The sequence below is a fragment of the Euprymna scolopes genome, chromosome 35 (genome assembly GCF_053919585.1).
Source record: "Euprymna scolopes isolate OS-2025 chromosome 35, ASM5391958v1, whole genome shotgun sequence".
Classification (NCBI taxonomy): Eukaryota; Metazoa; Mollusca; class Cephalopoda; order Sepiida; family Sepiolidae; genus Euprymna; species Euprymna scolopes.
This window is the reverse complement of record NC_136516.1, coordinates 13,733,872-13,756,749: the sequence shown is the minus strand read 5'-3', so window position 1 is coordinate 13,756,749 and position 22,878 is coordinate 13,733,872. Positions and strand designations below refer to the sequence as shown.

Genomic DNA, 22,878 nt, shown 5'->3' with positions numbered 1-22,878 from the left:
TTGATTTCGATGACAATAAAAGTTAGAAGTGTGGAGCATTCGTTGACCTAATTCAATCCCAGGCAACGACGGATCTCCTTGCTTATAAATATATATATATATATATATACAGGGTGACCCCAAAAAAAACAAGAGCTAAATGGAGGCCATAATATGCTGTAAAACGGAGAAAAAAAGGCCAAAGACCCTAGTGTTTTGATGTGATTTTTTTAATATAATAAACTAGTTTTGACCAAAGTTTCATTTCATTAAGAGAAAACACTAAGAAACGGAGCCTAATTAGAGTTTTTGGGGTCACCCTATATATATATATATATATATATATATATATATATATATATATATATATATATATATATATATATATATATATATATATATATTTCTTCACCATATTCCCTCTGGTTCACTTTTTTTGTTTTCAAGTAAGATCTTTGACTTACTTGTTGTTTCATCAAATACTTTTGTATGCAAAATTCGATCCCGTATTTTGCTAATTCCTACCCTCTGATGAGAAGGAAAGTATTTCTTTGAAACTCCGCGGACTATCCACTTATCTAGTGTTTCCTTTTCAGATTAAATATGTTTTTAACTCATTTCGAAGTGTTTTTTAACATGTTTTATTAACTGTTTGCTCGTATATATATATATATATATATATATATATATATATATATATATATATATATATATATATATATATATATATATATATATATATATAAGATAAAGAATAAAGAACGACAATATAAAAATATATACTAAAGTATATACAGCATGGACCAATAAAATTGTTGTCCTAGAAAAGACGACATGATTCCATTTCCATTTGATTAAAACCAATTTTCTTTATTTTGTTGCATCTACTAGTTGGCCAGTTGTGTACAAATCCCAAGAGCGATAAGAGCCTTCTATCATGTCTGAAAGTGATACAATGTTCAACAGGTGAGATCAGAGATGCGCTGCTATGTAACTCATGCTCTCTGCCGATCCAAGTTATGAAAACAGGATCATTGCCAGCACCCTCAAAATGCATCGTTGGATTGCCATATATTGAATAACAGGGACGTGCCCAGGGTGATGAAAACAAAGGCCAAGGTTATGGTCTTTGGTGGGGTTTCAAATGAGGACCACATCATGCCACCTCACATCTTCGAAATTGGCTCGAAAGTCAACACCAAAGTGTACCTGGATGTGCTGAAGAGTGTGGTGATCCCCTGGTGCAATCAGGTGGTCGCTTGCAGACCCTGAGTGTGGCAGCAGGACTCGACGCCGGCCCACAATTCCTAAGAGACCCAGGCTTGGCTTCAGAAGGATTGCTACGATTTTGTACCCTTCTCTCACTGCCCCCCCTCCTCCCCCGACCTGAACCCGCTGGACTACTTCGTTTGGTCATACATCACAATCATCACCAACATGACCTCCCACAACACCAAAACCAGCCTGATCACCGCCATCCGCTAAGTATTCGCCGAGGTCCCACCGGCACTTGTGGAAAAGGCATGCTCCAAGTTCCGGATCCGTATCAAGGCGGTGATTGAGGCTGAAGGCGGCTACATTGAATAGATGTCATCTCTACTACATAATCAAGTTACCTGAATTGATTTTTTCAGTAAAAGTTTTAAAATGAAGCTGTAGTGTTGTTTTATTTAGGGCGACAATTTCATCGTTCCACCCCGTATATAATGATGATATACGATATATAACGATCTATTGATCGCTGTGAAAAGAATGAAATAAAGTTGTCAAGCGATCACTGTTTCCGCAAAGACAACCGTGTTTGGAATGATATAAGTGGAAAGAAGGGCGAACAAATATTGAACAAGTGGAATGCCCTTAGAGTTCCTATTTACAATGCCTCCCCACGAGGACAGAGTTAGACACCAGGGTCGTTTTTTAACGTGGAGAAAAGGAACAAATATAAAAATTGTCTCAGTCGTGAAGAATTTTTCCTCCACTGAAAGAGAACCAGAAATTGAAGTGCAGCATCTAAAGAACAGATACTACACTTTAATCTTGACCCGAAGGTCAAGAACGTCTGCTCTTATGGAATGCCCTTGGAGTAGACAACCTACAAAATGAAATTAACAAAACGAACAAACTTTTTGGCCAACCTAATATTTTTTTCATATATTTTACTAGCAGTGCTACCCTGCGTTGCCCAGGATAAAGTGCGAGATACTTTTATTAAAACTTCTATCTCTACAATTCACTCTTTCCGTCTCTCTTTCCCCTTTCCCGTTTTATTTCTCCCTTTCCTTAAGCTCTTACTTCTCCTCCGCCTAACTCAAATCCCCGAAAAAACCCAGCCCAGTTGATCCTCAGAGATTGAATAATTATTTTTAGCTTCTAGATATTATTCATCCAGGGTAAAGCTGATCAAGAATATAGCAACTTTGTGGGTGTTTGCTTTTTAGTCTTTTACTTTTAGCTGGACATACAAGCATACATACACACAGGAGAGAACTTGACTACCTACTCGAGTATCTAAGGTCTCTCTGCACAGGAGTTTGTAAGGGTAACTTTACATGAGGAAACTTTTCGCTACAAGTAAACCCTGAACAAATATTCAAAACCACACAGTTTTCGCAGCCCAAAATGATCTCCTCGGTATGGCTAACCCATACTGGCTTTTATGAGGAACTAGCGAGGGTACCCGGCATTGCCTGGGTGTGGAGAGGTTTTATAGTAAGTATATTGAGCAACGGAGCTCTAAAAAAAATTTTTTTTTAATTAACCAACCCCCTAAAAAAAAAAATTAATCAACCCCCTAAAAGAAAAATTAATTAACACCCTAAATTTTTTTTTTTAATTAACTAACCCCTTAAAAAAAAAAAAAATTAACCAACCCCCTAAAAAAAAAAAATGAAAATAGCAGCAAGTACCCGCGCGAGCACAAAAAAAAATTAGTTGCAGTAGCCAGGCTCAAATCCACAATGCAAAGAAGGAAAAAAAGGTGAAAAAAAAGCCAAGCCTTTAGCCCCCCCGCACCCACTGCAACAAACAACGTTGGCGGGTTTAGAAATAAGACTAGTCATAGCAAGGCATATGATGACTTTGCAAAATTGTCAACGAAAAAAAAAACGGCCTAGTTGGCGGTGAAAGAATAAATGTTTTTGGCCAAATTTTGGATATTTGTCAACCGAGAGAGCGATCTTTCAAATGATACCAATTTTGTCAGTGTCAGTCGCATGTGTCGAAATTTTTAATGAAACATACATACATACATACATACATACACACTAACAGACATTTGAGATTTATATAATAGATGGTTCACCTTCTTCAAGTGATGTTACCTCAATTAATAGCATGAAGCTGGTTACTCCACCAGACTAGAAGAATTTTTGTTCTGTAATCCAATAGGTCCAAGAGACCAAAAAGAAAGATACATCATAACATACTTACACGATCAATTTAGGAGAGGAAAATGATGTTCTGAATTTTTTTTTTTTTCTTTTTTTTGCTTATTTAGTGTTTGTTAGATAAAGAACTTTAATGGAACATTCGAATATCTATGTATCTCAGAAAGAGTTCAAGTGTTCGCCACAAGTAGGGAGCCCCTTGATTTCTGAGAACTTTGACTGAGGGAAAAATGAAGCAAAAAACAGACAACTGCCCTTTATATAATAGATTTATTCATCACATTTTTTTAAAACGGGAGAAATAAGGGCGCCTGGCTTTTCCCGGGCGTAAAATACGCTTAAATATGATATTTTAATTTGTCCAGATTTCGTATATATTATTAGAGAGTCGTGATTTCAAAAGTAAAAAAAAAATGTATTTTGATGCCATCAGCTAGAATCGAAAGCAAAACTGTAGCATTCAAAGCTGGTGACGTTACCACTGTACTAACGTAACACGCATATGAACTGATTAAAAATTTTAAAACAAACTAAGATGAATGTAAAAAATGTATAACGATTTTTTTTTAATTTTGAACCATTTTTGACCCCTTAAAAACTATTTTAACCTTAAAAACTATTTTAACCTTAAAAACTATTTTAACCTTAAAAACTATTTTAACCGGCTAAAGACCCATAAAAGAACGGCCATAAAAAATGCAATCATTTGAGGTCCCTAGTGCCACTCTGTGATTTTTAGTTTAGGAGGAGATAAAGTTTGAAAATGTGGAGACAGACAGACAGACATATAGCCGTTTATATATTAGATTAGAAAGACGAGGGGAAATTAGCTATGCTGCAACTTCAGAGTGAATTTCCGGATCAACAGCTACTGAGCTTATCCAATCAAGTGATCAGACAGGGGAACTGCAGGTGATCGGGGGGGGGGGGGTATAAATAGAGAAAAAACAAAAAACAAAAAAAAATGGGTTTTAAAGTTACATTCGCTCTCCACCTCTACCTCCCTATTACTACCCTCGCTCCTTTCTTCCCTCCATTTCTTTTCTAACCAAACTCTTGCAATCCAAGGCACATGATCTTATCTATATATGAGAGGTGACGGTGGCTAAGTGGTTATATGCACAGACTGGCAACATTAGTGTGCCAAGTCCAAATTCAGTTCGTTCCACACAGACGCTTTCACTAAGGATGTTGGCAACCTTCATGTGCTCCCCCTCCCCTTCGTCTTTCTAGAAAGATATTGGGGAAATCAATGCCAACAATAGAATTATCTGATTCACGCAAAATGAATGGATGAACCTATATATACTAACACGGTGATGAAAAATAATAAATGAAACCCATAAAATCGTTAATAAAATTCGCAGTCCCTTCTGTAAGCCAACCAAAGATGGAAAGAGGGAAATAGAGAAAGGAGGAAGAGAGATGGGGGAGAAGGAAAGAGAGAAAGGAGTAAAGTGAGAAGAAGAGGGAAGAAAGAAGATGAAACAAAGAAGAGGAAAGGAGTAAAGAGAGAAAGAGGAGAGAAGAAACACAGAGAGGGGGGGGACGAAAGAGAGGCAGAGAGGAGGAAGTAGAGTAGAGGATCTATTATGGAATCACAATATATTGTCAGAAATTAGACAATTACAGCAAGACTTCCACTGTATTTGTTTTAGACCAATCAGATTGGTCGATTTTATTCACTGCGGAGCGATTCGCCTTGGCGGGTTTTTTTTTTTTTTGCATGCGTTCCTTTTTCAGTTCTATTAAGACAGCCGAACGAGGATAGAACCTAGTTCCAGAAAGCAGCCGAGAATAACACACCTAAGGAACTCACTTTCGGCATATGAGCGCCTCTAACTTTCGTTTCCTTGAGACTTCAATTTTAAGTCTAAATGATTAGGCTAAGTCATTATTATTTGTGTCTCCTTGAGACTTTAAAGGTCTGAATCGTTGGCCTGTTATTAAGGACATTTCCTTCAAATGAACATTAATTATGAACTTCTGTAATGTCGACTCAAGACAAGAATTAAATCCTTTCATCAGAAGGCAGCATTTTAACCCCCTTCAAACGGCTGTAATCTCTTATCTTCGAAAACAGATGAACCTATTTCCAGTTCCTGTTGAAGATAAAAGACTATTACCTTTCAAGGTTGTTAATGCCTCTTTTTCAGATGTAAAACGGGTATTTCTTTTTTGCAACGAGAAACAAATAAAAATTTTAAAGATAGGCCTTTGTTGCACTTTGTGTTATTTTTACCACTGGAGCAAAAACAGGTGAGATGAATATCTCATAGTATTCTGAAATCGGTGAAAGTGCACTGAGGGACCACCCGAAAACGTTTAATATGCACTGGTTGTCCAACCTTCACAGTGTGTTTATTCCGAAAGCCGTTCTTAACATGGGTAGGTGGGGGTTTTTCCACCTCCCCGTAATCAACTTCTTAAAAGTAAATCTATAGGTGGTCAACCCCCCCCCCCACCAGTGCACTTTCACCCCGAAATCCTTTGACTTGGTGAAAATTTGGTGTAAAAAATTGTATGTTTTATTTGTTGTGTTTGAAAATAATGTTACTCTTATAGTAAATTTAAAAAAAAAAAAAAAACAATTAGATTATTTCAATTCAAAAAACGTTTTCTGTTGTGTTACTTTGTTTTTATGGTGTTTGTTAAGATAGAATCGACAGATCGATTTTTTTTTTGTCGTTTTAAGCAAAAACAATATTACGTACTTAATTGTCATGCTGAAAATAGTAATATATTTTTAAAAAATTACGGAAAATCATCGAGTAGAAAGTTATTCATAGTTAAAAGTAATCTTTACGGAAAATTGGGTAAAATTGCATTTTCTTTAACGTTTATAAAGTAGACAGTATAAGCCCACACACAAGAGACATAACTCCGAAACGAATATTTTAGATTACTTATTCATGGCTGCAAAATTTGTTGTCTGTAGCGACAGACTTTATTGTTATTATTATTAAAAACACAAAAGCAGTTTCTCTACTTGATGAATTTTCGTAATTTTTGGATATATTACTATTTTTACTGTGTTGTGGCGGCAAATCAATGTGGTTTGGATTAATTAAAAAACATTTAAAACTACGTAACAAAATTAACCACATTTTAAAACTTTCTTGTTATTTCAAATGTCCGCTAAAGATTCCTCCGATATGTGACAAGTCACTTTAACGTGGTAGCACGAACACATCATGTAAGAAAACACTATCGCGTGCTCGCACTCAGTGTTAACGAGGGCAGTGAAATGGCGCAAAATAGTCCCAGAGTCCAGGGGTTAATACCATGCAAATGGTAAATTTGCGACCGGTTTGAATATCAGACTTGTTGTCAGCGACCTCGAAACCCCTTTCAAAACCAAATTAGAGTGGTTGGTGTTCTGCTGTAGTTAAAGGTAATATTTAGTAAATGTAGATTGTCTTCCCTTCTCCGTAGTATAACTCTTCCGAAATTGAAAACAAAAGAAAAAATACTTTTGGTTAGCTAAAGTGCAACTTATGCACTAATTTTTTTTTTTTTTTTTTCAGAAAGAAAAAAAAGACGAAAGTAGAAATGCTGACGGAAACGGTTTGCGCGCACGAGTGGGCCGGGCCGTTATTCTAGATTTTTACTCTGTATTGTACCCGCCATCGATAATAATCTACAAAATTCAAGTGAGAATTTCTCATTGTGATATTTTTTTCAACGTGGGTGAACATAATCAAAAATAGCTTCGTATATTTTGGCACCTTACATGAAAATCACACATGATCCTGCCTCCTCCCAACCCCCCGGGGGGGGGGGCTATTCGCGGGCGGCTTCATTGATGATTAAAAAAAAAAAAGATAAAAACATGTTTAAAAGAAAAAAAAAAAATACAGCCGGTGAACAGGTTGTAAGAGTCACGTGCACAACAAATAGAAGAGTTTCACTTGTGAAACCGACAAATCAGCCAATAGAAAAACACTTCGTTTCATTATGGAAAAAAAAAAAATGGGTAAGAAAAAAAGTATGGTAGACCAGAAGAGCCACATATGAAAAGCTCGAACTAAATACTGTCGAAAGTCAAAATAGAATAAAAAGATTTTTTTTTTTAATTATGACCAACTAACAATACTTTTTGTGACGAAATCACCATCTACTTTTTGGTCTTTGTCCAGAATTCAACATAATTTAAAGATAAATAAATAAATAAATATAATTATTATATTTAAAAAAATATCATAAATTGATCAATCATTTTTTGTTGTTGTTGTTGTTGTTGTTGTTGTTGTTTTTGTTCTTTACTAAGAAAATCAAGTTTTAAAATCGAATTTTATGAGGAAGCAAGGATAGTGTGTCTCGGTCTTCCATTTTTAATAAATAAAGGCAACTCGGTTCGAACTACCGAGATAAAACTCAGTCTAGTAATGACAACGTTTTACTATTAACCGCTAAAAGTCCTCAGATAAAAATGATTTTCTATATATAAAAAAGAACTACTTGATTAATTTACGTGATTTTTGGAATATGATATTTTAAGGTACCTACATCTTAAAGTTTTTTTTATGTTTTCTTTTTTTTTTTAGGTTGAATTCTAGGCAATAAACAACGTTGGGGAGTGGGAGATAATGTGACTGAAAAAGATGAGATAATCTATTTCATTTTCAAAAGACAACTGAAATGGTTTAGACGACCCTCATCCCCCAATTTAAACCTGCCACCTGCCACCCTCGTCGGAGTCGAACGAACTTTCCCATCCTTCCTCTCTTCTGACATCCTTAGGAGGATTCTTTTGGATACTCCTCTCCCCGCGCCTTCACTAGCATCGAACGCAATTATTCCCAAGAACTCCCCATATCTGAAACACACATTTCCATTGACTGCTACTCTACGTATGACAGCATGGTCGTCTTTAACGAAACACATATATTTAATTGTCCTCATAAGTAATTAAATCTTGTCCAGGTGCTAATGCAGAGAAGGTACCGTGTTATTTTTTTATAAAGTATTTTCAAGTTTTAAACAAAATACTGGTACTGAATAAATATCTCTGTAGAAGAGTATTTTTTTTTTAATTTAATTAATAATTTAATTCCATTTTCACCCCAAACAAGGCACAGTGTCACTTTGATGTATTGGGGACATAAGTTGCAGGGATATTATGTAGGGAGATGAGAAGCAAGACGTCTGTTCACATTTTTTTTTTTTTTTTACATAGGAGTCACCATTTATCAAGGCCCAGAGGTTATTCGAGGATAAGGTTAAAGAGTGTACAGTATTCAATGGGACAATATCATAGTAATCGTTAGTAGTGTAAATTTGGTAAATTGGATTACTTAAGGGGAACAGCTCATCAAGAACTTGTTTACATTGGACTTGAAGATGATCATATTGTAGTCAGCTGGAAAGCAGGTAAACGGGAGACAGTTCCACAGGTGTGCAGTTCTAAGAAAGAAGCTTTGTTCATGGAATCTACGTTTAGGTTTAGGCACAGATAAAGGGTGGAGGAAATTATTGATAGTGGTTTCAGCTAGACGAGTGTTTGTCATTAATGTTCGGTGAGGGAGGACCATAGACTGGAGCTCAGATGAGCACTGTCCATGAAACTAACGATAAAACAGACACAGGCTTGTAACGTCTCTTCTGTGAGAAAGAGGTTGCAGGGAAGAGAAAAGGACATCCCTACTAAGCTATGAAGTCTATTTTGTACTCTGTCAAGGCAGGGTAAGGTCTTTCTAGCAGCTCCTTCCCAGATGTGGCAACAATACTCCATCCTTGGACGTACCTGGCTCTTGAGAATTGCATCAGCAGTAAGATATCTACTGGATCAACAGAAGGATCACACCATTTTTTTCAGCGACCATGGCAACAGATTTGATGTATATGTTCCATTTCAGATCAGGAGTAAAGATGAAACCCAGGAGCTTGTCAAAACATGGAGCCTCTCCAAGACGAGAGCCATTCATTTCAATTGATGCAGATGGGGATCAGAGCGTTGATGATGTAAAGATAGAAGTTTGGTTAAGTAATCAGCCACTTCATTCACCATTGTACTACATGCTCAAGATCAGAGGAGAGAAAATCAGAGAGAACTTAATCATTTACGGTCTTTGATGTGCTGCCATAGATGGTAGTGTCATCAGCATCAATGTTTACAAATGATCTAAGGATATGATTTGGAAGATCATTGATGTAGATCAGGAAAAGAGTTGGACCCAGGCTGGACCCCTGAAGGACTCCAGCATTAATACTGTGAGCTTCTGATTTCTGCCCATCAACCACTATTCTTATGAATCGATCAGAGAGAAATGATTTAGTAATTGAGAAGACATTTTCAGCTATTCCACAGCTAGGGATCTTGTGAAGTAGACCTTTATGCCATACCTTGTCGAAGGCCTTTGATATGTCAAGAGCAATTGCCCTAGAAAGGAAGCCTCTGCTGAGAGATTTGCTAATCCTATGAGATATAACCGTAAGCATATCTGCTGTAGATCTAGCAGAACGGAAATCATATTGCATGTCACTAAGAAGGTTATTTTTGCTGAGGTGGTTGACTACTTATCCATTTAACACAGATTCCACAGGAGACTTATTGGTCTGTACTGAGAGGGAAATGACTAATCACCTGAATTCTTAAATACAGGGCATACTGATGAGATTTTTCAGGGTGTTGGGAAGCAATTCTCCTTAAGACAATGCTTAAATAGCTTTGTAAGTATAGGAACTAGTTCTGCTTGAAGCTTTTTGAGCACTATAATTGGAATGCCGTCAGGGCCGTTGCTTTACCGGTATCAAGGTTTTTGATTAGCTTGGCAACATCATGCACAGATATTTGTATGTCGCATAGCATGTTTTCTGATACAGGAGGGGAGGCCTTAGTCGCATAGGGTAGAATTAGCTGCAAAGTTCTTGGCAAAGAGTTTGGCTTTGTTTGATGCTGACGAAATTACCTCAGGTCCATTGATGATAGTTGGGATAGAGCACACACTTCTGTTCAGGATCCTGTTTGCTATTTGCCAAAACTGGTGGGAACCAAGCCATTGCTCAGCCACTTGACAGACTCTCCCGTGTTCTTCATTACTGTTTTACAGTGGTTGCTGGCAGTCCTGAAAGTGGCTTTAATCTCAGTACATCTGTTATCTTGGAAGCAATGAAAGTGATTTCTGTGCGCAATGGTAGAAGCACATTCTGGAGATCGATGGCTGGCTGTTAGGTTTTTGCTGGAATTCTTTCGAGGGTATGAAACAGTCTATACCTACAATTAACGATTCCATCAGATCTGATACTATAGAGGACATATCATCCTTTTTAAACATGAAACGTAGAGGTAGATCTGATATAAATGTATGGAAGCTACCCCAGTCAGCCATAGACTATCGATATACTGTACGATGGAGAGGTACATTTGAGGACTTAGTACATTTCGTTTTTATCTTAATTGACACAATGTAGTGGTTGGAAGATCCCAGTGGATACAAAATGGAAAATGAACATAGCTCAGGACAAGTTGTGAGGAAAAGTTCTAGGAGATTTGCATAGTGACTGTCAGTGTTGGGCACACGGGTGGGTTTGCGAACAATCTCAGTGAGATCATTAACAATGGAGAAATCATGACAGAACCTCCTGTCACCATCTGTCTTGTTTGAGTGAGTTAACCATTCCACATTGTGAACATTGAAGTCTCCACAGTCATGAAAGTTAGCTAAAGAACTAGCAGACAGGATGTGGTCAATTTTCTCAGATATGCTCTTAAAGATAGTAACTCCACTGTTGTAGGGATGATAGAGGGCAAATATAAACGCAGTAGCATGAGCAAGTGCAACCTGGAAGCACATATAGGGTAATTTAGGATCTTCTCTGGAAATGTCCCTACTATGTGGAAAGCCATTTTTAATGTAGGCACATATTTCATGCCCATGGCGATCTTGAGGCTCAGATTTGGAAGTTAGAGTATCCTTTAATTACAAACTCATCTAGGGAAATAGTTAGTCCAATGCAAGTTTCGCTTAGTAATAATAGGTCTGGTTTAGTCTCCTGTAATTGGGTTTGAATCTCTAGAAGGTTGGAACATAGACCTCTGATTTTGGAAAAGGGGACATGATAGTGGGGGGTCTACGTTGGAAGTTGAAGATCTGAGTTTAATCATGTATTTTTTCTTGAAACTTTTCATGATAAAGTTTTAGGATTTGTGGAACAGGTCGACAGACTTGCTTAGAGCTGGGCAGAGAGAAAAAGAAATGTATATATATATATATATATATATATATATATATATATATATATATATATATATATATATATATATATATATATATATGTATGTATATTTTTTGTAAACCATGATAAGGTAGAGCTATAACAATTACCCACTAATATGGCATTGAAAAGCCCCACCAGAAGCTACTGCATGGTCCAGAATCCATTCACCAAATGGCAATACAGCAGCCCCTGTTCTTTGCACCTGCTGATAGGACAGCCTTCTTAGTGGTTAATTCAAGGTTCAGATCTCTAACTATCAGGCGGATAACGTCAGCCCAGTTAAAACGTTTACCTCCAGCACCCTTATTAGTGGCATGGCTACAAGGATAGACAGAGAAACAGAAAATTTCTGACATCTTTGGCAACTGTTCACCTAAAATACTGCCAACATAAAATACCGCTTTTTTCTCCCTTTGTCAGAAAAATCACTCATTAAAAATGAGGACTAAGAGACTGAAGGACAAATAAAGAGAAGCGAGAGTAAGGGAAGCTGCCGATTACGCATCCACAATGCGTTGTCTACTCTCCATTAAGAAAAAAAAAATGATGATATTAAATATTGTACTGATATAAATTCAATTGAAAGTTTAGTGATAGATTCCCTTCTCAGTAACTGAAAATAAATAGAACTGTCCAATCTATTTATGCTAAAATCAACTTGCTAATATAATGAATATATTTATGGACGAAAAATCTATTAAATAAAGCAATCAAATAAAATAAATATAAATTAAAAGATGAAATAAATATAAATAATATTAACATTTGCATCTAATAAAACAGAGAATACATATCACAATTAAACAGCTTATCTGCTAAAAGCTTCCGTCTTCAATACAATGATTCATAATTTAATGACTGGATTTTGCAATGATAGCAAAAATACTAGAACCATAACAAAGTCTGTATTTTCTTTTGAATTTCAACAATTTATTTAGATGATGAAATCGACAAAAAAATCAATAACAAGAAAATAACAATAAATTAAGCCATGTTTAAAAAATTATAAGAATTCCTTGTTCATTAATTAACCCAGTATGATCCATTTCTTACTTACACGTGAACTTTTGCATGGCAGTACAGTTGGGGAAGCAGAGTCCCGGAATGTAGTTCCAAAGTCTAGCAGTTCTAGGGAAGAAACTATTAGAGTAAAAGACTTTCCTACATCTGTGTAGGGGTGGGACTTTGCTGCTTGTTTGGTTTGTCGGGGGTATTTACATCATATGGGTATAAATGCTTGTAGTTCGTCGAAGCATTCATCATTAAATTACTTGTAGAACAGGCAGAGGGATGCTGCATTTTGTCGATGGGACAGAGGCTGGAGCTTAGATGACAGTTCAGGACCTATCAGGTTGGCGACTCTCTTTAGAACTTTGTCCAGGAGTGAGAGACCAGTAGCAGATGCACCAGCCAAAATGTGACAACAATGCTCCATACATGCGCGAACGGTGGCCTTATAGAGGATACTTTCAGGCCTTAGTAGTTTTCTAGCATGATAGCGAGAGCTCACCTTCTTTGCAGCAGCCTTGGCAATGCTCTTTTATCTTTATTTTGCTTTTGGTAATATTCATTTGGGTGCTTATGCAGAGAAGTTTCTGTGCTATTTTTAAAAAGATTTTTTAAATAAAATTTTCAAGTTAAATTCAAGTTTTACAATATCTTTTTATTATTAAACTGTCAGAATAGTTACAAAACACCATCCCCTCCCATGTTAAGAATGGCTTTCTAAATAATGCGATTTTGAATTTGCAAATCTTTCTCACTACCATTAATAAATCACTTGATCGAATCTCCATACAGGGAAAAATCACTCTCATCAAACACGAGCTTAAATGTAATTTGCTGTTTATATCTTGCTTGTTTAGAAAGAACTTATGCCGCTGGCCTTTGCATCCAAGAAAATTCCAGATCATAATATGGACATCTGCGAACATTTTCCTGGCCTAGAGCTTTGTATCTAAAGAGATAGTATCTCGTTCACCGAACTCTCGGCTTTGCTAGCTAAACCTATATATATAACTAGACTACCCGTGACCCGTTATATATATAAATAATAATTATAAATCAATGAAAAAAAAAAAATTTGTTATTTGGGGGCAATAGTTGGAGCGGTAGGGTACATGTATACAAAAGTGAGGCATACAGGTGTAAATCTATATAATTATAAAACTCAAATGACCTTGTAACGAGTGGTGTAACCCACTTTCCGGTTTACAACATCCGGTTGCGCATGCGCACATAAACATTAACCCATAACAACGTAAACAAATAAACACAAATCGCTTCTTTTGCAGATTTTGACCTGCACACTGAAATATTAACATTATTATTTCAAAATTATTATTTAACATGCGAAGAGTGGGGGTGTTTTGCAACTATTCTTTATTACAATTATTGATTCGCTATTTTCTTACAACTAAACAAATTTAACCCGTTGACAAACATAAGAAGAATTGTAGTAAAACCAAGACTACTACTACTACTCTCTATCCGTCCCTTTTCCTTCCTTCCTTCTTTTTTTATTTTTTGTTTACATTTCTAGATACAAAATAGAATATAGTGTGTGAGAACGGTGAATTTGTTGACATATTTACTAATCTGTTTCGATTTTATTTATTTAGGTTTATTTTTTTTTGCTTCAGGTTTTATTAATTATTTTTTTTTTAGATTTTAAGTTTCTATAACTTGGTTGAAGGATTCCAATATGAGTTTTTCATTCTTATATTTCTCATCGTTAGGTTCATGTGTGTTTTTGCTGCTAAATGACTTTCATCAGTGTTTAATTCGTAGGAAAATCATGTTTAATTTTCGATTTTTGAGCAATTATTCGGAAAAATAGGTAACTTTACACGAATAGGGAGGATTTTTTTTTCATGTTTGAGTGATCCGTCCAAATGCCATTAACCCGGAATAATCAAGACAACGATAAAATATTTGTTTTACTGTATACATTTTCAGCGTCCCAATTATTCTTTTGTTTTTTTTTTGTTTTTTTTTGCATTTAAATTATCCAAATAAACAATTGTTAATACTGTCTGCTTTTTTTTTTTTACATCGTTCATTTCTGTACTACATTTAAGTTATTTTAACGCAATTTTTTTTTTTTTTTTTACAAATAATCTACTTTAACCCGTTGACAGCCATAAAATAAGTTATGTTGTCATTGTTAAAAAAGATATATAAAAATTTGAATTTAACTATAATAAGTATTATGGTATCTGTTCAGTGCACATTTACCTATAAGTATGGCCAACCACGTATAATTCAGTAACTGTAAATTTCTTTTTGTTTTAAATAATCAATTATAATAAACAGAACGACTCATATAAATCTATCTATATTCTTTTTTCATTTTAATATACTTTCATAGAAATGTTTCTGTTATGTCAAAAAAAAACTATTTTCTTTACGTCACAAGTGTCACGCTTATACATGAATTCCATAGCTAATATAATATACTGACCCAACGGGTCAGTATATTATATTATATATATATATATATATATATATATATATATATATATATATATATATATATATATATATATACCACTTTTTGGGCAATTTTATAAAATCCAAATATCAGCGACTATTGATCAGAATTTAACAAATGAAGGCTCGTTGGAAAGCTAATGACCTGAATTGTGGACTATGCAACATTTGCCCTTAAGGTCGCACATAAAAGGGATCATCCATGATCCAGAACCTGTTTTTGGCACTTTTTTTACAGCTATAAAATGTTTCAATCATAGTCATTTTTTTCCCCTAGTTTTGCATATGAATTACAAAATATCTGATATTTCTCCAAAATCTCTGGTCTTGATGGAGGAGAGACTAAAACTTGCTGCTATGGTTTCAAATGATCTAAAATAACAGCAGATGGGAGACTTGATTCCAAATATTTCTCATATGTTATATTTCCCCTCTTTGGTTTTCATATATGCTGAAAATTTCACAGTGTATAAGGATTATTTGATACTAGAGATATTCATAATCGTACCCAAAAGAGGGAAGATATAACATATGAGAAATATTTGGAATCGTCTTCTCTTGCTGTTATTTCAAATTATTTGAAACTATAGCAGTAAGGTTTAGTCTCCCATCGATCAAGGCCAGAATTTTGTGGAAATATATATACCCTTTGAGAACGGGTTAGTTTATTGCTAATCACCTCAGGTGCTTCCAATGGGGAATGTCACCAGGCTGATGATGCATTTTCTTATTTTCTTTAGGCCACTTTTTGCACTGACCTTGTGTGTTACCTCCGTGCGAGGAGATAAATAATCGATTAGAGAGTTGATATGTCATAAAACACAATAACTAATTGACCAATGTAAATCTTGACCCTCATACAATTGTCCCCAGTCTGCGTTATGAAGTTCTATAATTTTAAATCTTATCCTTGTTTATTATTCCTAAAAATATGCGATGATATGATTTTTATAAAAACCTGGCATTCAACCATCTGGCAGATTTAATCACGATAAACATCAAAGTCAAAATGACTGACTTAGGTTTAGTTCATCAATTGGGATTTTTGCCCGAATTAAAATGGAGGCGTAAAATCCGCATGATGAAACACACAGGCAATCACACAGGCAATCACACACGCACGCGCGCACACACACACACACACACACACACACACACACACACACACAGTCATACACACACGCACACTCATACACACACACACTCACACACACTCATACACACACAAACACTCATACACACACATACACCCATACACACACACAGACACTCATACACACACACACTCATAGACACACAAACACTCATACACTCATACAGACACTCATACACACACACACAGATACTCATACACACACACAGAGACACTCATACACACACAGACAATCATACAAACACAGACGCACACAGACACTCATACACACAACAGACATACACAGACACACACAGACACTCATACATAACTGGAACCTTAAGAAGATCTCTATCATTCCAGTAATTATAGGAGCAACCGGACTTATGAAAAAGAATTTTACAAACTATCTTACAAATATACCAGGTAAACCAAGTGCAAAGGAGATTCAAACAATTGCACTTAAAGGGACGGTTAGAATCTTAAAAAGATCTCTCGGTTGGAGTGTCTAAAATAGCAGGTGTATGTTTGGCATCTGGTAGGATGCCCCATCCCTGGCTTAAACAAAATGATAAGAAAAATGAAAAAATAGAGAGAAACTCACACATACATACACATACAAGCACATACATACACACACACATTTCTATCACTTTCCCAGAATAATATTTAAAAAAAAGAAAGCCAGCAAAAAACTTCAACACAATCGAAGGTTTAGCCGCATGATCTCTGAGACTGTCTCAAGGACATATTTTTAATTCCACTAAATTCCGCTAAAAGGTTCATAAGAAAATTAGTCATCAGCCAGATTTGTATTAAATACGACGCAGATAGTTCTGTAGAGTCACATGCATATACTTTTCGCTAAAAAAAATACTAAAAAAATATTTACAAAAATACTAAAAAACAATATATGAAAAATACTAAAAAAAATACTAAAATACCTAAAAAAAATACTAACAAAAATACTATAACAAATACTAAAAATACCAAAAATACTAAAAAAAATACTAAAAAATACTTAAAACATACAAAAAAATACAAAAAAATTAAAAAATATTTTTAAATGATACTTGTACAGTTTAATCAAGACATTAAAAAATGAAAATATCGAAAAAAAAAAAAAAAGTTATATTGTGCGTATCCGTTTTGAACTGAAGATCTCTGAAAAAAAATTTCACTTAATTTGACCGAGTAGTTTTTGTTTTTTTTTTTACGGCGGAAAAACACGTTTTTATGACAACACATTGAAGGTAGACATCTTTGAATTTTTAATTTTTGTTTGAATTTTTAAAACAAAAAAACGGGAGGTAACTCAATTTAAAGCGCTGACACTCCCTCCCCATCTTTAATACTAGCTTTTCTTCCTAAAAATCGAACCTTTTTGCGCGGTATCATAACAAATTGTTTTTTCGGTGTTAAAAAAAAAAATACTTGATGAAATTAAGTGATTTTTTTTTCCGGAGAATTTCATTCCATAACGAATATGTACGATATAAACTTTTTTTGATATTTTATTTTTTTAATGTCTTGATTAAACTGTACAAGTACCTTTAAAATAATTAAAATGTACTAAACAAATACTAATAACAAAAATACTAGAACAAATATTAAAAATACTAAAAAATTATGTAAATCCAATGAAACCCGGTCATTATTAAAGAGTGCTCAATGGAAGACAGAGCATATATATATATATATATATATATATATATATATATATATATATATATATATATATATATATAAACAGGCTCCTTCAGTTATATATATATATATATATATATATATATATATATATATATATATATAAGAGCAAATAGTTAATAAAACATGTTAAAAGCACTTTGAACAAGAGTTAAAAACATATTTAATCTGAAAAGGAAACACTTAATAAGTGGCTAGTCCTTAATCTGCAGAGTTTCGAAGAAATACTTTCCTTCTCATCAGAGGGTAGGAATTAGCAAAATGCGGGATCGGATTTTGCATGCAAAAATATTTGATGAAACAATAAGTAAGTCAAAGATCTTACTTGATAACAAAAAGTGAAGCAGAGAGAATAGGGTGAAGAAAAAGGTGATTACACGTGAATGGATAATCTGGTGAAAGGTAAATTATCCAATGACGGTAAAATCCAAAAATTTAAATCCAAGAAAGTTAATTAAAATTCCATTCGCACAAGTAAAATCCAAGGAAAGTCCAAAATAATCCAAGAGGCCGAAATCCATGGAATAATTCACAGATATGTACAAGGAAAAGAAAAGGGGAAAATATTTTTGCAGACTATTATCCTCATCTTTTCTTAGTTGTTTCACGACGTTTCGGTCAACTATTTCTCTGGCCTTCGTCAGGTGATAACCGCGACGGATAGGAACTCTGAATCTCCTGACTGTATCCACTGTAATTACTGCCTTCCATAGTTGTTGTCGTCTCACCACGTTTTGACCAACTAAGCCTCTGTCCGACTTTGGGTAGGATTGAAACCACTATCTTCAGACAATTCTCACCTGGAACCGTAGAGATCCAACGTCTCTATCAACTAAGAAAAAGATGAGGATAATGGTCGCAATAAATAAAATTAATAAAACAATACTCATCTCAATAATGAATTCCAGTTAAATAATATATACGATTCGATACGGACCCGACCACGGATGATAATAAATAAACATGAATTTATAAGACCAAAAATTCAACCTTGATCGCCCTTCGGGGCCCATGGCGCAGTTGATAAATGTGACACAAGGGCTAAAAATGGGATTGAAGAATCAGCCCCAACACAGAGGAGGAGAACTGTGGCCTGCAAAAAGTGCCTAGGCAGCCCTGTAAGCATTCCTCGTTAGGGGCGCTCAGGCGATTAGCAATATACTAACCCTCTCCCAAACTTCCTCAAACTGCATAGGTCCTAGTCTACAGAGAAAAGGCCATTTCAAAAAAGAGGCATAGACTCTGCAGTAGTTTCCTAAACTAAACAACAAGTGTTACCGTGGTCTTTTTTTTTTTATCAAATGAACGAAGAAGCAACTTGGGTTCACAGTGATGATGGTGACGATGACGTGGTTAATAAAGGATGTGCATACTCATCATTAGGGCTAGGACAACAGCATATTCTTTTCATTGTTTTGACTCTAGGTTCTCAATTGATTAACTGTGTCGGATATATATTCAAGAGTAAAAACAATGAAAAGAATATGCTGTTGTCATAGCCCTACTCATCGATAGCACAGATATCATAAATATATATCAGCATGTCATAAATTAAAAAAACGAGTACTCACTCTGATGCAAGAGACTTTTCTGCTTGGGCATTTACTTTACCAAACGTAATCTGCAATGAAATTGATACGTTTTTTAAATCATTCATGATCTTAAATGATTGAAAAGAAATAACACAGACAGAAACACAAACGAACAAATATGAATCTGAACAAATACATTGGGGACATTGCTGCAAAGTAGATGGGCTTCCTTTATCATGCTTAAAAATTATTCACACCACAGAGAGTATTCTACAACTGTACAAAGCCACAATGTTCCTATGCATGGAGTATTGTTGCCACATCAGGGTTGGTGCATCTACCACTAGTTTCTCATTCTTAAATGGGGTTCAAAAAAGAGTCTCAAATCTAATAGATCTCACACTATCAGCCAGGCTCAACCTCCGTTCCATTGCTGCAATGTGGCTTTGTTTGTGGGAACAGGCCTGGTCTTTAGTCACACATGTGGTATATATATATATATATATATATATATATATATATATATATATATATATATATATATATATATAATTATTTTTTTACTATAATAATTAAATATATATATATGAACAAATGATTAATAAAACATGTTAAAAGACATCTTAAAAAAGAGTTTAAAACATATTTAATTTTAAAAAAGGAAACACAAGATAAGTGGATAGTCCTTAATCCGCGGAGTTTCGAAGAAATACTCTCCTTCTCATCAGAGGGCAGGAATTAGCAAAATGCAGGATCGGATTTTGCATATAAAAGTATTTAATGAAACTACAAGTAAGTCACAGATCTTATTTGGTTAAAAAAAGGGGTGAGGTAAGGGGAACAGGAGGCAAAAGAAAATTAAGGACTATCCACTTACCTTGTGTTTCCTTTTTTAATTAATAATTAAGTGATTGATTTTGCGCTACGAAACAGATACTGTCAAGAATTGTATAAGTCAACTGAATTAAAGGAATAAATTATAAGATGGTCAACATCAAGATTTTTGGAATATAGCTTTTTTGTCATTTATTCTCTATATTGCTCTGTAATTACATTGAGCTTCTTAAATAAGGATTGGTATATATTAGAAGAAAATATATTTCTATAGAAATATATATATATATATATATATATATATATATATATATATAATATAAAGCTGAATGTGTGTGTGTGTGTGTGTGTGTGTGTGTGTGTGTGTGTGTGTGTGTGTGTGGTCACGAATAGGCTCCTATATGGTTGACTATTTTAAAAAACTGATTACATATAATGATAGAAGATGTATCGAGACACAGGAATGGATATGTTTGATCTGGCAGTTTGATAAGTATGTTTTAACTTAACTAGGGATGGTATAATAAAATTGTGGGGTCTGCGTTCGCGCCTGGCCTCCATAGAATGGAAATAGGCACAAACTTTAATAAAGACTTTTCATATCTGCGTAAGTATACTTTGATAATTATGTTTCAGTTTGAAGAAATATGGTATAATAAAATTATGGGGTGTTTCATTCGCACCTGACCTTCATTTGAATGGAAATATGTCACAAAGTTTAACAAGGTTTTTTAATATAGATCCACAGAATATTGTGATAAGTGTTTCAGTGTGAACAGGTATGGTATAATAAATTATGGAGTTTATCTATTTTATTTTTACTTTCATCATATTTTGCTTTGGTTTTGCTACCTCCAAATTTAACTCAAATTTACAACCCTTCCTTTTCATAACCTATTATACTTTCATAAATCAGAGTCCATTTTCTGTAGGCTGTTTTTGAACCCCGTCAATTACGAATACTTTTGCTAGTTTATTAATAATATATATTCCAAATATATAAAAATCACTAAATACCAAAATAAGAAAGCTTGACTGCCGCTTTTTCTTTGATCTGTATACCTTCCAGTGAAAGGTAACCTTGTTTTGGTGTCACGGCAGGAGAGAGGACGTCATTCTTCGTTGGTTTCTAGAAGCTTTGTGGGGTTCCCTACAGATCCAAAAGTAATCCTTCAAGGGTTTCGGTTGAAATCAATATGTCATGTAAGCTGATTGGTCCTTGTGTGACAAAACCACTTTCCAGGTGCTGCTCTCCAACAGATAAAATAAATGTTAATCTTGATGACTGCTATAGTAGCTCTTGCTATCTCCCTCTGTTGCAATATTTTTGATATAATTTAAAGGATATGATTTTAAAAAATTGGAAGATTCTACTTATAGTCACTGGCGATAGAAACTGACCAATCAAATGGAGCCACGTTCTGCTAGCAACCAATCAGAAATCGGAATTGCTTCATAAAAATATTGGATCTTTTAGAATTCCTGCACATAATTTTCCGTGTCCACACAAGAAAGATCTTTGCTTTTTGTATGCAAACTTTTAAAGTTCAATACTTATACAGATTAGCTACCCACTGAAAACTCTTTTTCATTTCCACGGTGATCTATGGATTTTACTTGTTTTTTAAATATCCAATTTTTAAATATTATGGACCTTTATCCTCGAGTGGATTTTTGCTTTGATAAATGGTTAGTATAAAAAAAAGAAGTCCCTCCACACCAACATAGATCATATAATCAAAATAGCAGAAGTGAATTCCTAATGCAAAGGAAACTAGTAGAGTAGAAAATCTTTCGCCATTTAAGGAACTTTTACAGTGAAGGGGTGAGATTTTGCTGCTTGTCAGGTTTGTCGAGCGTATTTACGTTGAGGGGACACAAATGCTGTAAATTCCTCAGAGCACAGAATGGAATAGACAAAGTCTCATTTTAAGATTTAAAAACAAAACGTAATAATTATCTTTGTTAGTTAGAGTGAAGTGGAAAGGAGAAGAGGATCAGTGGTAGAAAGAGTCCATGTGTAATGGACGGAGACCATAGGTTAGGAAGTTCGGTTATAGTCAGCTAATGTACTTCCTAAATTCCAGCATAGCGCTACCGGAAGCGATGACAAGGCAAATCAGTTCTTTAACTTTTATTGTTCTTTAATATTTTTTTTTATTGTGAAACGATTTATTGAAATAAAATATAAGAAAAAGACATTATTGTAAAGTATACAAAAAAATTAACAAAATTATATATAAAAAAAAAAAAAAATACAATTTTAAAAATAAGGTTTTTATTGGATTTTGTGGAGTGGAAAGGAGAAGAGGATCAGTGGTAGAATAAGTCCATGTGTATTGACAGAGACCTATGGCCTCGGTGTCTGGGGTCACCATTTATGGCCTCTGTTTTTATAAAAGGATTAGGGGTAGGAAAGGATGCCATAGAGGCCACAACAAAGAATACATGAAATGAACAACGTTGGAAGTGTGTAGATTCTGACTCCATATAATTAAAGACAGACAAATATTGAAGGTTTTTTTTTTGGTTTTTTTACATAGGCATCACCACATTATCAAGGCCAAGAGGCCACTCAAGGATAAGGGTTAAAGAG

The 22,878-nt window shown here is 34.7% G+C and overlaps 1 protein-coding gene across 1 annotated transcript in view; it reads right to left on the bottom strand.

Annotated features, from left to right (window-relative positions):
- Positions 1-22,878, bottom strand: part of LOC145259696 (uncharacterized) — a 159,212-nt gene that overhangs the window by 113,010 nt on the left and 23,324 nt on the right. The window contains exon 6 of the mRNA XM_080117371.1: positions 19,488-19,537. Coding sequence (XP_079973497.1) covers positions 19,488-19,537 — 50 coding nt within the window. The remainder of the gene's footprint in view (positions 1-19,487; positions 19,538-22,878) is intronic.